General features: G+C 40.0%; 1 protein-coding gene across 1 annotated transcript; it reads left to right on the top strand.

Annotated features, from left to right (window-relative positions):
- The first annotated feature begins 7,556 nt into the window (after positions 1-7,556).
- Pifo (primary cilia formation) lies at positions 7,557-12,572 on the top strand. The gene is made up of 6 exons (XM_042683074.1): positions 7,557-7,590; positions 7,741-7,883; positions 8,283-8,378; positions 8,996-9,126; positions 10,968-11,085; positions 12,330-12,572. Exons 1-6 carry the CDS (start codon positions 7,557-7,559, stop codon positions 12,396-12,398), a joined length of 591 nt encoding a protein of 196 aa, XP_042539008.1. The 3' UTR covers positions 12,399-12,572.
- The last annotated feature ends 357 nt before the right edge of the window (positions 12,573-12,929 follow it).

Raw genomic sequence — 12,929 nt, 5'->3', positions numbered from 1 at the left:
TCTGCTTTGACTTCAAGGTCTTTGATCCATTTGGAGTTGATTCTGGTGCAGGGTGATATATAAGGATCTAGCTTTAGTTTTCTACATGTAGTTAACCAGTTTTGCCAGCACCATTTACTGAAGAGGCTGTCTGTCTTCCATTCTATTGTTTTAGCTCCCTTATCGAAGATTAGCTGGCTATAGGTCTGTAGGTTCATTTCTGGGTTTTCAATTCTATTCCATTGGTCCTGAGGTCTGTTCTTATGCCAATACCAAGCTGTTTTGATTACTATGGCTTTATAGTAGAGTTTGAAATTTGGTATTGATATTCCTCCAGCAGTGTTCTTTCCATTGAGGAGCGTTTTTGCTATTCGGGGTCTTTTATTGTTCCATATGAATTTTTGGATTGCCTCTTCTATTTCCTTGAAGAATGAGGTTGGAATTTTGATAGGTATTGCGTTGAATTTGTAGATAGCCTTGGGAAGTATTGCCATTTTCACGATGTTAATCTTTCCAATCCAGGAGCATGGGAGGTTTTGCCATTTTTTAAGTTCTTTGTTGATTTCCTTTTTCAAGATTTTAAAGTTTTCATCATAGAGGTCCTTCACTTCTTTAGTTAAGTTAATTCCTAGGTATTTTATTTTTTGTGGGGCTATTACAAATGGAGTTGCTTTCCTAATTTCAGCCACACTTTTCTCATTGTTGGCATACAGAAAAGCCATTGATTTTGGGGGGTTAATTTTATAACCTGCTACTTTGCCAAAGTTTTGAATCAGCTTGAGTAATTTGGGAGTGGAGTCTATGAGATTCTTTAAATACAAGATCATGTCATCTGCAAAGAGGGAGAGTTTTATTTCTTCTTTTCCTATTTGGATCCCCTTTATGTCTGTATCTTGTCTTATTGCTGTAGTTAGGCATTCTAATACTAGATTGAAGAGAAGTGGAGAGAGTGGGCATCCTTGTCTTGTTCCTGAGTTAAGAGGAAATGGCTTTAGTTTTTCACCATTGAGTATAATGCTGGCTGTAGGTTTGTCATATACAGCCTTTATTGTATTGAGGAATGTTCCATGGATTCCTAATTTTTCCAAAACCTTCATCATAAAGGGGTGTTGGATCTTGTCGAATGCTTTTTCTGCGTCTATTGAGATAACCATGTGGTTCTTATTCTTGCTCCTGTTGATGTGATGAATAATATTAATTGATTTGCGTATATTGAACCAGCTTTGTATCCCTGAAATGAATCCTGTTTGATCGTGGTGTATGATTTTTTGGATGAATTGTTGAAGTCAGTTGGCCAAAATTTTTTTGAGAAGTTTTGCATCAATGTTCATCAAAGAAATGGGTCTATAGTTCCCTTTCTTTGATGAGTCCCTGCCTGGTTTTGGGATGAGGGTTATGATGGCTTCATAGAATGTGTTCGGTAGTGAGCTTTCTCTTTCAATTTCATTGAAGAGTTGGAGGAGAATTGGTGTGAGCTCTGCTTTGAAGGCCTTGTAAAATTCCGCTGTAAAACCATCTGGTCCTGGACTTTTCTTAGCTGGGAGGTCTCTTATTGCTGTTTCTATTTCAATGCTTGATATGTGCCTGTTAAGATAGCTTAACTCATCTTGGTTTAGTTTTGGCATGTCAATATTTGCTAGGAAGAGGTCCATTTCTGTCAAGTTCTCAAACTTATTAGCATAAAGTTTTGAGAAGTATTTCCTTATAATGTTCTGAATCTTGGTTGTTTCCGTGGTGATGTTTCCATTCTCATCTCTGAGTTTATTAATTTGGGTGTGTTCTCTTCTTTTTCTGATAAGATTTGCTAAGGGTCTGTCAATTTTGTTAAGTTTTTCGAAGAACCAACTCTTTGTTTTGTTGATTCTTTCTATAGTTTTTTTGGATTCTAATTCATTTAATTCTGATTTAATTTTGATTATTTCTTTCCGTCTACTGGTTTGGGGTTTATCTTGCTGCTCTTTTTCAAGGAGGTTTAGATGTGTCATTAAATTGTTAGTTTCAGATCTCTCCAATTTGTTGATGTAGGAGCTCAGAGCTATAAACTTGCCTCTGAGTACTGCCTTTGCTGTGTCCCAGAGGAGCTGGTAATTTGTGTGTTCATTTTTGTTGAATAGCATGAACATTTGAATTTCCTTTCTAATCTCTTCCATGACCCACTCATGATTCAGCAGTGTGTTGTTCAGCCTCCATGTGATACCGGACTTTCTTTGGTGGCTTTTGGTGTTGAGTTCTACTTTTATTCCCTTGTGGTCAGAGAGAATGCAAGGCATAACTTCAATGTTTCTGAATTTAGACAAGTTTGCTTTGTGGCCTAAAATGTGGTCTATTTTAGAAAACGTTCCATGTGCTGCTGAGGAAAACATGTATTCTGATGCTGCTGGGTGAAATGTTCGGTAGATGTCTGTTAAGTCTAGTTGATCTATGCAGCTGTTTAGATCTGCGGTTTCTCTGTTGAGTTTTTGCCGAGTTGATCTATCTAGTGGGGAGAGTGGTGTGTTAAAATCCCCAACAATTAATGTCTTTGGATCTATATGGGATTTGAGGGAAAGTAGTGTTTCTTTGATAAATTTGGGTGCTCCATTGTTTGGCGAATAGATATTTAGAATTGTAATATCCTCCTGAAGGAGAGATCCTTTAATTAGTATGTAGCGACCTTCTTTATCTCTTCTCACGAATTTTAATTTGAAGTCTATTTTATCTGATATTAGGATTGCAACTCCCGCCTGTTTACGGGGTCCGTTTGCTTGGTAGATTTTGTTCCAGCCTTTAACATTGAAAATGTGTTTGTTTTTACGGGCAAGATGTGACTCCTGCAGGCAGCAGATAGAAGGGTCTTGTTTTTTAATCCAACTAGACAGTCTATGTCGCTTAATTGGAGAGTTCAGTCCGTTAACATTAAGAGATAGGACTGAGAGGTATTTGGGAGTTCCTGCCATGTTATCTACCTTCTTGGGGGCTGCGAAAACTGGGTTCTTCCTATGGTTCTTGGATTCTCAGTTTGGGTGCAGTTTCTTGCCTTTATTGTGGTCTTGTTGGTTTTCTATGTGTAGGACATCTTTAAGAATCTTTTGTAGGGCTGGTGTGGTGGAGATGTATTGTTTCAATTTTTCTTTGCTATGGAAGGTTTTTATTTGGCCTTCAGTTATGAAGAAGAGTTTAGCTGGGTACAGTATTCTTGGTTGATAGTTGTTTGTTTTTAGGGCATGACATACATCATTCCAGGCTCTTCTTGCTTTGATTGTCTCTGCTGAGAAATCTGAGGTGATTCTAATTGGTTTCCCTTTATAGGTGATTACCCTTTTCTCCTTGACAGCTTTAAGGATCTTTTCCTTGTTCTGAGTTGATCCTGTGTGGCTTATAATGTGACGGTGGGATGTCCTATTCTGGTCTGGTCTATTTGAGGTTCTAAAGGCTTCTTGTATCTGAACAGGCCTATCTTTTTGCATGTTTGGGAAGTTCTCTGCTAGGATCCTGTTAAACAAATTTCCTAGACCATTAACTTCTGTTTCTAGGTGCTCCTCTACACCCATTATCCTTAGATTAGGCCTTCTGATGGTGTCTTCCAGGTGTTGGATAGATCTATCATATTTCTTGGACTTGTCTTGGATGGTTGTATGTTCTTTCTCTATAATATCTAGGCTGTCTTCAATCCCTGAGATTCGATCTTCTGCATGGTCTAACCTGCTGTCAAGACTCTCTACTTTGTTTTTTTATCTCTTTTCCTTCTAGTTGGTCAGCTTTGATGGCTTCAAGTTCTTTGTTGAAGCTCTGTTTTAGGTCTTGTATGAATTTCTTTACTTCCTTAATTTGGTGTTCAGTGTTTGTTCTCAAATCACTTAGTTGATTGGTTATGGTTTCTTTGGACTCCCATTCCTTCTGTTGGGTTCCATTCAGCATTCCCTTTGTGGTCTCCCTGACTTCCTTCAGCTCTTTGTTAATGGATTCCATGAATGCCTTTAGTGATCTTTGTGTGTTCTCTATCTGGTCTCTCAATTCCTGTATTACTCTTTGATTAGCTTCCTCCCGTTCATGGGATTCCTGCAGTTCTCTTTGAGTGTTCTCAGCCTGCTCACGCCATTCCTCCCTTTCTCTTTGAGTATTCTCAAGTTGTTCATGCAAATCCTGTATCAGTTTTTGAGTAGCTTCTTCACGCTTATGATATTCCTGTATAAACTTCTGGGATGCCTCCTCTCTCTCCCTATCACGCTCATACAGAGTCCTTTTTACGTTGTCAAACTTCTCATTTATCATGTTTGCCAGCAGTGTTTGCAGAGCTATTTGGGAACTCTTCTCTGGATTATTCATTATTTGTTCTAACCCCTGATTATCAAGATTGGGAATTGAGATACCCGAATTTGCCATTTTTCTTGTGTTTTTCTGGCTTACTCTGCCCATTTGAGATGAAGATAGCACCAGTTTTGTGCTAGAACACTATCTTAAGGCAACCATCAACCAAAGTTTGCATTTGTACAGTCAATAGTCTACAGATACAATCTAGTTCAACAGAGACATCTATTCGACATCAAACAACTATATGTTAAAGGACTTCGAACCGCAGAGAAGAATTTGGAAAACGAGAAATTATTAGGGTTAGGGAGAGATGTGGGTAAAAAATAGGAATAGATTGGTGTGGGGAGGCACAGGGAGAGTTAACTATGTCCTAATCACAATGCAGGAAATAGGTTGGGTAGGGTGCAAGTAGAGAGAGAGAGAAAAAGAAGAAAGGGAAAGGGGAATGAAAAGAGACCAGAAAAAAAAAATAGAAACATAAAAATTAATGTTATTATAGAGATTAAAAGACCATCTATTTAGAGAGGAATGTGAATATATTAAGGGAAAGGGAGGGACATAGAGGAGATGTGAAAAACTTTAAAAAAATGCTTAAAAATATTATATAGGTATAAAGAGGTAGTACTGCTATTAATGAATTTAAGTCTCAGAGGTTTTGAATTGAGTAATAAGTTTGTGGATTAAGTGTGTACACAACGGGGGATAGGGTCTACTAGTTAACTACGGGTTTATCTGAGGATGTGCAGGACAAGAGTTAAGTCACATAAAGAAGAACAAAAGAGAGGAAAAGGTGGAAAGGATAGGAAAGTGAGAAGAAAAGATCAGAAGTTCAGTAGAGCTAGACAAAAAACAAAAAGATAATTAAGAATGAAAGAAAAAGAGAAAGAAGACAAGAAAAGAAAGGAAAACACACATTCACGTATTCCTAAAATAAAAATTATAAGAGGAGAAAAAAAAAAGTTACTGGAAAACAATTATTTTTTCAGAAGAGGCAAAAATTAAAGATTAATAAAAGTTTTAGAAAAAGAAAAAAAATTTTTTGTATATATAAGGTAACCAAAAAAAAAAGAAAGAAAAGAAGAAGAAGAAAAAAAAAGTTCTTTGATTTTTTTTTTTTTTTGGGAGGGGTGGGAAGAGTCCTGTATCTCCCTTTTGTCTGTAACCAGAGTCTGGTTGGAGTCTCTGGTCAGCTTGAGGTCCCGTGGCTTGATTGGTTTCTTAAGTCAGTTTGTTGGAACAGGCAGAAAAATGTTCTGCTTTACCCAAGATTTTGAGATCCCCCTCCCAGGTTAGTTTACTGGGAGGGTGATCTGCTTTGAGAATCACACAAGAGGGGGATGCAGTGATGAGGCTAGGTTCTGGGTAGAGTTGAGGCCTTTCAACAAACAGTAGCTTTTCCCTGGGGCTATTTTGTGAAAAAAAACTCACAGCACCCAGCCTGGAGCCATTCTCAGGGTTTCTGTTTTTCAATTGATTGTGGTGGCTGCTAGAGGGAGGGGCAGCCTCTGGCTCTGGTTACCCGGTGAGGAGAGCCACTCCAATGGCTGGCGCCTGAGCTGGGTGACTTTTCCCTGGATGGAACTGAGTCTGTGAGGTCACTTCGCCGTTAAGTTCTTGTGACCTGCTAAATGACTCGTTTTATTCCAAGGCCTGAGCTGGAGCTAGCCGCTCCTCCAAGCTTTGTCGGTATCCAAGATGGAGATCACCGGTGCTGGGTGGGGAGGGGTGGCCTTCCCTCCTCTGCTCCCTGAGAAGGAGTGAGGAAGTCGGGCTTCTACTCATGCTGAGTCTTGGATCCTGGGTCGTCTCTGGTCTGCAAAGTGCAGGATGAAGTTGTCTGCTCCTTGTCGGTTCTTGCTGGTGTTGAGTAGAATCCGCTCGTCGCTGCGTCTGGCTCCTTCGTCCCGGACTGTGTCTCAGGTATGACCCCGCTGCGGTGGTCGCCGACGCGACCCTGCCACCGCAGCGGCAGCTGCTGGCAGGCGCTCAGATGTGTCTGCTTGGCTTCCCCTCTCTTGACTAATTCTCTGTCCTGTGATGGCACACTAGGTGTGATTCTCTGGCTTGGGACTGTTCACTGGAACTCTGAAACTGCTTTCTATGCAAGAGCTTGTTCAGATTCCAGCTTCTCCTCCGCCATCTTCCCGGAACTCCTCACAGTATGTCTTTTTAACCTTTCATACCTGGACAATTTCTAAAACCATATTCAAACCTAATGCAGACACTGCATGGTTTTGACTTTATCTCCTAGTCCTCTCAGATTCTTTATAAACAGGAATGACTATATCCAATTTAGAGACGAGGAAACAGACTTAAAATTAAAGGATTGTCAATTTTTTTAAAATATTAATCCAGATGCACTGTACTAAAAAAGCTGACATGTTAAGCTGGGCACAGTGGGTCACACTTGTAATTCTTGTTACTCGGAGGCTGAGGTATATAGGTCACAGTTCAAGGTCAGCCTGGGCAGAAAAGTCTGCAAACATCTTACCTCCAATGACTCACCAAAAAGCAGAATGTGGAGGTATGTATGGCTCAAGTGGTACAGAGCCAGTCCTGAGCAAAAGAAAACTAAGAGATGGTGTCTAGGCCCTCAGTTCAAGCCCCAGTACTGGAACCAAAACAAAACAAAATTGATCATGTTGAATTGAAACCCCTTTTTACAACTAAAGATATTTACCAAATATTAAAACACATCTATGATTCCACTAGACTGGGCCACTCAAAGCCATATGTCTATTAAAGCTTCAAGCCTGTCCCTGATCCTGTCTCTATCCCTCTTAGATAGTGTGGGGCAACCAGATTGGAAGGGCTTAAAGGAAAAAGAAAAAGAAAACCACAGGTCACCGAGAAACCTACTAGAGTAGCAGCCCGTCCCACTTCTCCGCTGTGGGTGTTGCCTAGGGTGCTCACCCTTCTATGCCAACTTTGCAGCTGTGGTGATGATTGTCTACTTTCACGACACCTCTGCAATCGTGCACAGCTTGGGGACCTTTGCCACCCCCTCACCCACCTCCTCCAGCCGCGAATCTAGCAGACCCTCTCACCTGATCTGATCAGCTGACTTCACGGTTGCCTGGGCTGTAGGCTCCCTCCTGCCAGTTCCCACCCGAATAGTAGTAGCTGGAAAGAGGCCGACCCCCCCCCCCTGCTGCGCAGTCGCGTTGGAAGCTTAGTGGCCCCGCCTCCGTTTCCTTGGCAACGCAGTAAACCTTGAGACTGAGCACGTTGGAGATGTGCTTAAGCAGATCCAGATCTGCGGAAGGTAGATCAGAGAGCAAGAGAACATGGGGAAGCCAAGAAAGGTTAAGTGGGAGGAAGGTCAGTTCCCTCTCTCCACGGAGCTGTGTGTGGTTTTTGTAAGAGCCAGGTCCTCTCGACCTTTCTCTCCTTCCACTAGGCTGTCAGTAGGCTGCCACAGAGCAAGGAGCCTTCCCTCACCTGGAGTTTCGCCTCTTTGTTGATCTTTAGGTTTGCCTGATAACTACTTCTTTGGAACATGTCAATCAAGGAAGCTCTTTCCTTACTACCATCCCCCAAACAGATTGGGGAACAAGTTTCTCCCTATTAGGGGGGCGCCCCACCGTGGGCCTGGACGGTACACAGACACAGATGTGAGTATTCGCCTGCCTTTAGGTGGGTCTCGGTTCCCTGGCTATGGAAGGATAAACTTTAAGGTATCTTATACCAGTTTCTCCCTTTAGTTCAGTCCTCAGGGTAACTGTTGTATTAAGAGTGAGTTCAGCTCTTGCGGGACTGGAAAGATCCAATCCATTGGAATTCAAAAATGTCGTTTATTTGACCTGTCCAGCCATACTCCTTGGTAAAACCATACGTGTTATGTATATAATTGTTTAGATGGTCTTGAGCTCAAAGGAGTCAAATCAAGTAAGAAAGAGAAATGTTTTGCAAAGAAGGTTCAGAGAGGAACATTCTAAGTTCACAGCATTTTGAAAGATGTTCTCTGTGTTACTGACATTTCCTTTCTCTCCCATTCCCTCTCCCACTCAAAGTGGAATAGCTTAGCATACAACTTATCTAAGATTCCCACCAGTGTAAAAGGATATACTCTCGGAGCCAGAACAGCGGCAAGATTTAAGACAATCAAGGTAATGTGCTGGGGTTGCAGGATGATCTTAGTTGTTCCATGAAACACTTGGGCATTCTCATTGCAAATGTGTGTAAGGGTCCTGGAGAGAATAGGAAACAATCCACTGAAAATAAGTGATCCCCAGACAAGGGCTTCAATGCTGAGATGCCTACAGTTGAAATACTGGAAGGTGTGCATGTGTGTGTTTGTGTGAGTGTGATATTTATTAATGTATTATATATATTATTATCTTGCCAGTTTAAAAAAAACAGATTCTGAATTTTCCAGCCTTTTGTGGGATTGGGTTCAAATGATGAGGTTATGGACTGTGACAAATGACCTTGGTTTTCTACCCATCCTTGTTTATGTTTACAACCTCTGTATTATTTGTCCTTAGACAATCTACTCCCATATCTTAATTTTTTTGGCATCCAGAAAGGCCTATTTCTATGTCTTAAAATGACTGAAACATAGTTGATTTATAGAAAGAAAAATGACTCTTTTTTTTAACCATAAGGAGATAGATGATAGATGCACACACAGATGCATGTGCACACATGCACACAACACACACACACACACACACACATACACACACATGATTCTCTAACACATTGATCTTTTTCTTGGTAACAGGATACAACACCTTACCCAGGCATGTACCAGAAAGTAAACACTGGTGAAAAGAAAGTCAAGCAAAATTTTGCTCCATTTAATACCTTGATGCCTCAATTTGGGAGCTATTCAAAGGAGCCTTCTTATCCTGGGTATGTCTCCTCTTTTCGGGTGCTCTTAAGGGAATATCAAGTAGGAAAAGCAGTCCTTAAATCAGGATTACATACAAACCATCCCAGTTAAAGTTAAGAGAATATCAAGTAGGAAAAGCAGTCCTTAAATCAGGATTACATACAAACCATCCCAGTTAAAGAAACAACTTACCTTTAAATGTTTAACCTCTTGCCCTTCAGATCCCTGGCACTATAGAATCTGTTATTCATGAAATAGCCTGTATTTTGTGCCAGGTAGTTTTATAGGTTCCACATATCTAGCAGTGGTGCACCCATCACACAATGTTCCTGATATTTCTTGGAGCTTACATGTTGGAGTCCACACAGGTAAGAATCAAATACCCGTAATCTTGGTTTTCTAGGTCTAATATTCAGTATAGTTGGGAAAGAATTGGTAGTGGAGTTAAAAAAAAAAACTAGAGTATAGTGAACAAGGATATAAAGAGAAAAGAGAATGAGAGGGGTGGTCTAGGGTTTACAAAGGCTTTGTGAGTTAAGAGGCTTATTCTAAATGCTTTAGGAACTCAGAATGTATGAGTAAATGCTCCAGGTGTTTAGTCATGAGAAATTCAAGGATCAAAGAGCAACTTTCCAAGATTGCATTTAGGTTTAGGAATTGAATCTTGATACCCCCCTCCACCCTGCCATGTCTACCCTAATTATCATTTCCACACAATAAAGTCTATATCAAGACGTAAAGTGTTCTGAAAAAATACAACAGTTAAGAAAATGTAATTGATTCTGCTCTGCTGTCCCTAGATTACAAAAAGATTGTCGGTGCATGTTAATCATCAACTTCAAATTGTGGGCAGTACCAGCTCATCACTCACCTTTCCAGGGATCTTCTGTCTCTTAACTAAGGACATTGAGTGGCAGAAATACTTTTTTTTTGGACTTGGCATTTTATACATATATATTTATTTACATTTTTATTATTATATCTTTAAGTAGTTGTACAAAGAAGTTTCCATTCTACAAAACAGTATATGAGTACAATATGAGTACAAGGTGTCTGATAACATTGTCACCCATCGCTCCTAACCCATCCCTTCCCTCACATTTTTTTTAAAATTGAGATTAGGTGATTATATAAATTTCACATATTTCACAGTATTGTGGAATAGTGACACTTAGTTAAAGTCACAAAAACATTTTAACCTTCACAAGGCATATTGTCATTATCATGGTCTATAAAGTTTGTGAATTCTATGAGCTTTGGCAATACAAATTATTTCTTCCACTTTGGGTGATGATTACATTTCTTTCCTTTTGCTTAGTGTAGGCTGTTTCCTCTTTCCCTCTCATTCCTCCCTTCCCATTGCTGTCTTTGGGTTGCTTAGTTCTTTTTATTCTATGTCCAGTGCAGCTGCAGAAATACTTTTTTTTTTCGGGTCCAGTCATGGGGCCTGAACTCTGGGTCTGGGCACTGTCCCTCAGCTCTTTAGCTCAAGGCTAGCGCTCTACCACTTGAGCCACAGCGCCACTTCTGGCTTTTTTTTTCCTTTTTGCTTATGTGGTACTGAGGAATCAAACCCAGGGCCTCATGCATGCAAGGCAAGCACTCTACCACTGAGCCACCTTCCCATCCCCCTGCAGAAATACTTTTTAAGCTTTTTAATCTTTGCCCTAACTATGTGTTGGGAGTGACTATCTCTAACACAGATCTCTAATTAGAAATACATTAACAAGTACATGTGCCTGACATCAAGAGGTTAGTCAGTCTGTTATCTTTCCCCAAGGAGTTCAGGGATGGATGTGCTACTGATGGAGTTCATGTGTGGTAACTAACTCATTATACATGTTTGTATTTTTATTTCTAGTCCTGGCACATACAACCCAGAGAAAAAGCCACCCTTAAAAGTTACTTGGCCAATGGTATTTGGAGCTCCAGACTGGGATCAGGTTCCTTGTCTGGAGAAAAGAACCCTTAAAACTGAGGTAATAGGATTTGAACTTCTGTGAGCTGCTCTGTCTAGTTATGTCATAAACCAGGTGTCTGTAAAGAATAAAACTTCAGGGAGTTCATGGTTCCCTGAAATTATGTGCACAAGGTTGTGTGTATATAAGAATAAGGAATTTTTTGAGACATACATAACTTCATACAATTTTGAAATGTGTATATATGTATAGCCAAAACTCATACTTACATATATGATCTTCAAGTAATCCCTAGGATGACAGATAGGGATAGATACTAGGAATAGCATGATTTGTACAGATTGTACAGCTGGAATCCAGATCTTATGACTCCTAATGAAGTACTTCTTCCAGTGTATCACTTGCATGTTACATCATTAGAGAGCTGTAGATAAGAGCACAATTCTAGGAAAAATATTACCTGGGTTCCAATACTAGCTCTAGTATTGACTTGCTGTATGATGTTAAGCAAATCCTTTAATTTCTAAGCTCTAATTTTCTTATTTATAAAATGAGTATGATAATACAATTGATCCAATGACACAATTAATCTTAAATTTTGTGTGTGTGTGCAGTCCTAGGTCTTGAGCTCAGAGACAGTACACTGTCCCTGAGCTCAAGACCTAGGGCCAGTGTACTGTCCCTAAGCTTTTTACTCAGGGCTATCCCTCTACCACTTGAGCTATAGTTCCACTTCTTTTTGGTGGTTAATTGGAGATAAGAGTCTCACAGACTTTCCTGCCCAGACTGGCTTTGAACTGAGATCTTAGATCTCAGTGTCCTGAATGGCTAGGATTACAGATATGAGCCACTGGCACCCTGCTAAATTTAACTATTAAAATAATATAGAAAAGTATTTCACACAGTACCTGATCAAATAACATATCTTTGATTGGTTAGCTACTATAATTTTAGCAGTATTTTCCTAGTGGAATTTAGAATTAACTCCAGAAATATGTGTTAAATGCCATGTATTAATACCATTGTGCTCTACCCTGTGATAGTGTTCAAGGATATATAATCCTTCTCTTCAAGGAGCCTATCAAATACTAGAATGTGTACCAAATAGTAAATAATTTGTTGCATGATGGATGTATACCATAGTAAGATGAAGAGTAGATTTGCACAAATATTGAACCAATAGGGTTAGATTACTATGGAGTTGGGGTTCTGCTGAGCCACATTGCTATAATGCACAGTCAGGAAGACTGCAGACAGAGGCTTAACATTAGAATATTGATCTAGACAATATTGTTTCATTGCAGCTGTCAACAGACAAAGACTTCAGAGAGCATCGGAACCGTGTGGCTTACTTCAGCCTATATTACAATTGAGAAGTAGTCACTACCTTCATGTACTCTTCTTGACCAGGGGATCTCCAGGACTGAGTAGAGAGGCCTTCTTCTACTTCTTCATTAATTTGGCCCTCTTGTCTGCCAGGGTGGGGCCAAGGGAGAGGAGCAAGGTCTCATACCAACTGTATACAAACATAAAAGACTTGTCAAGTATTATATGCCCATCTTCTGGTTTGTGGTCTGCCATTGGGTGATCTTATTTTGTGTGAATTATCTGTGCATCTCTTCCCTCAACCTCTAATTCCAGGTGCTGGTACCTATCTCTGGTACTAGATGGCTTTTGGCCTATACATGTCAAGGACTTAAATGGCATTTGGGTTTGTTAGATACGGAGGATAATTAAACAGCAGGTTAAAATGCATATGTGTTAGGAGCTCTTCCAAGCTTTGGAGTTCCCTGATCAGGAATGTGAAGGCCCTGATTTGGAAATCTTCCCAAATAGCCTCAATACTTGAAGAACCAAAAAGACACTCTTTCATATTATATAATCTGTTTAGTCAATCAATATAA

Source organism: Dipodomys spectabilis, unplaced genomic scaffold (assembly GCF_019054845.1).
Source record: "Dipodomys spectabilis isolate Male_0828 unplaced genomic scaffold, ASM1905484v1 ptg000002l, whole genome shotgun sequence".
NCBI lineage: Eukaryota > Metazoa > Chordata > Mammalia > Rodentia > Heteromyidae > Dipodomys > Dipodomys spectabilis.
Note: the sequence above shows the minus strand (reverse complement) of the source record. Positions and strands in the feature narration are given on the sequence as shown.

Excerpts from the sequence above, each read along its gene's own strand:
- Pifo (XM_042683074.1), top strand. The coding sequence starts at position 7,557 with ATGGGGAAGCCAAGAAAGGTTAAGTGGGAGGAAG. Across the intron at positions 7,884-8,282 it reads GACGGTACACAGACACAGAT|TGGAATAGCTTAGCATACAA; the intron begins GTGAGTATTCGC and ends TCCCACTCAAAG. Across the intron at positions 11,086-12,329 it reads AAAGAACCCTTAAAACTGAG|CTGTCAACAGACAAAGACTT; the intron begins GTAATAGGATTT and ends GTTTCATTGCAG.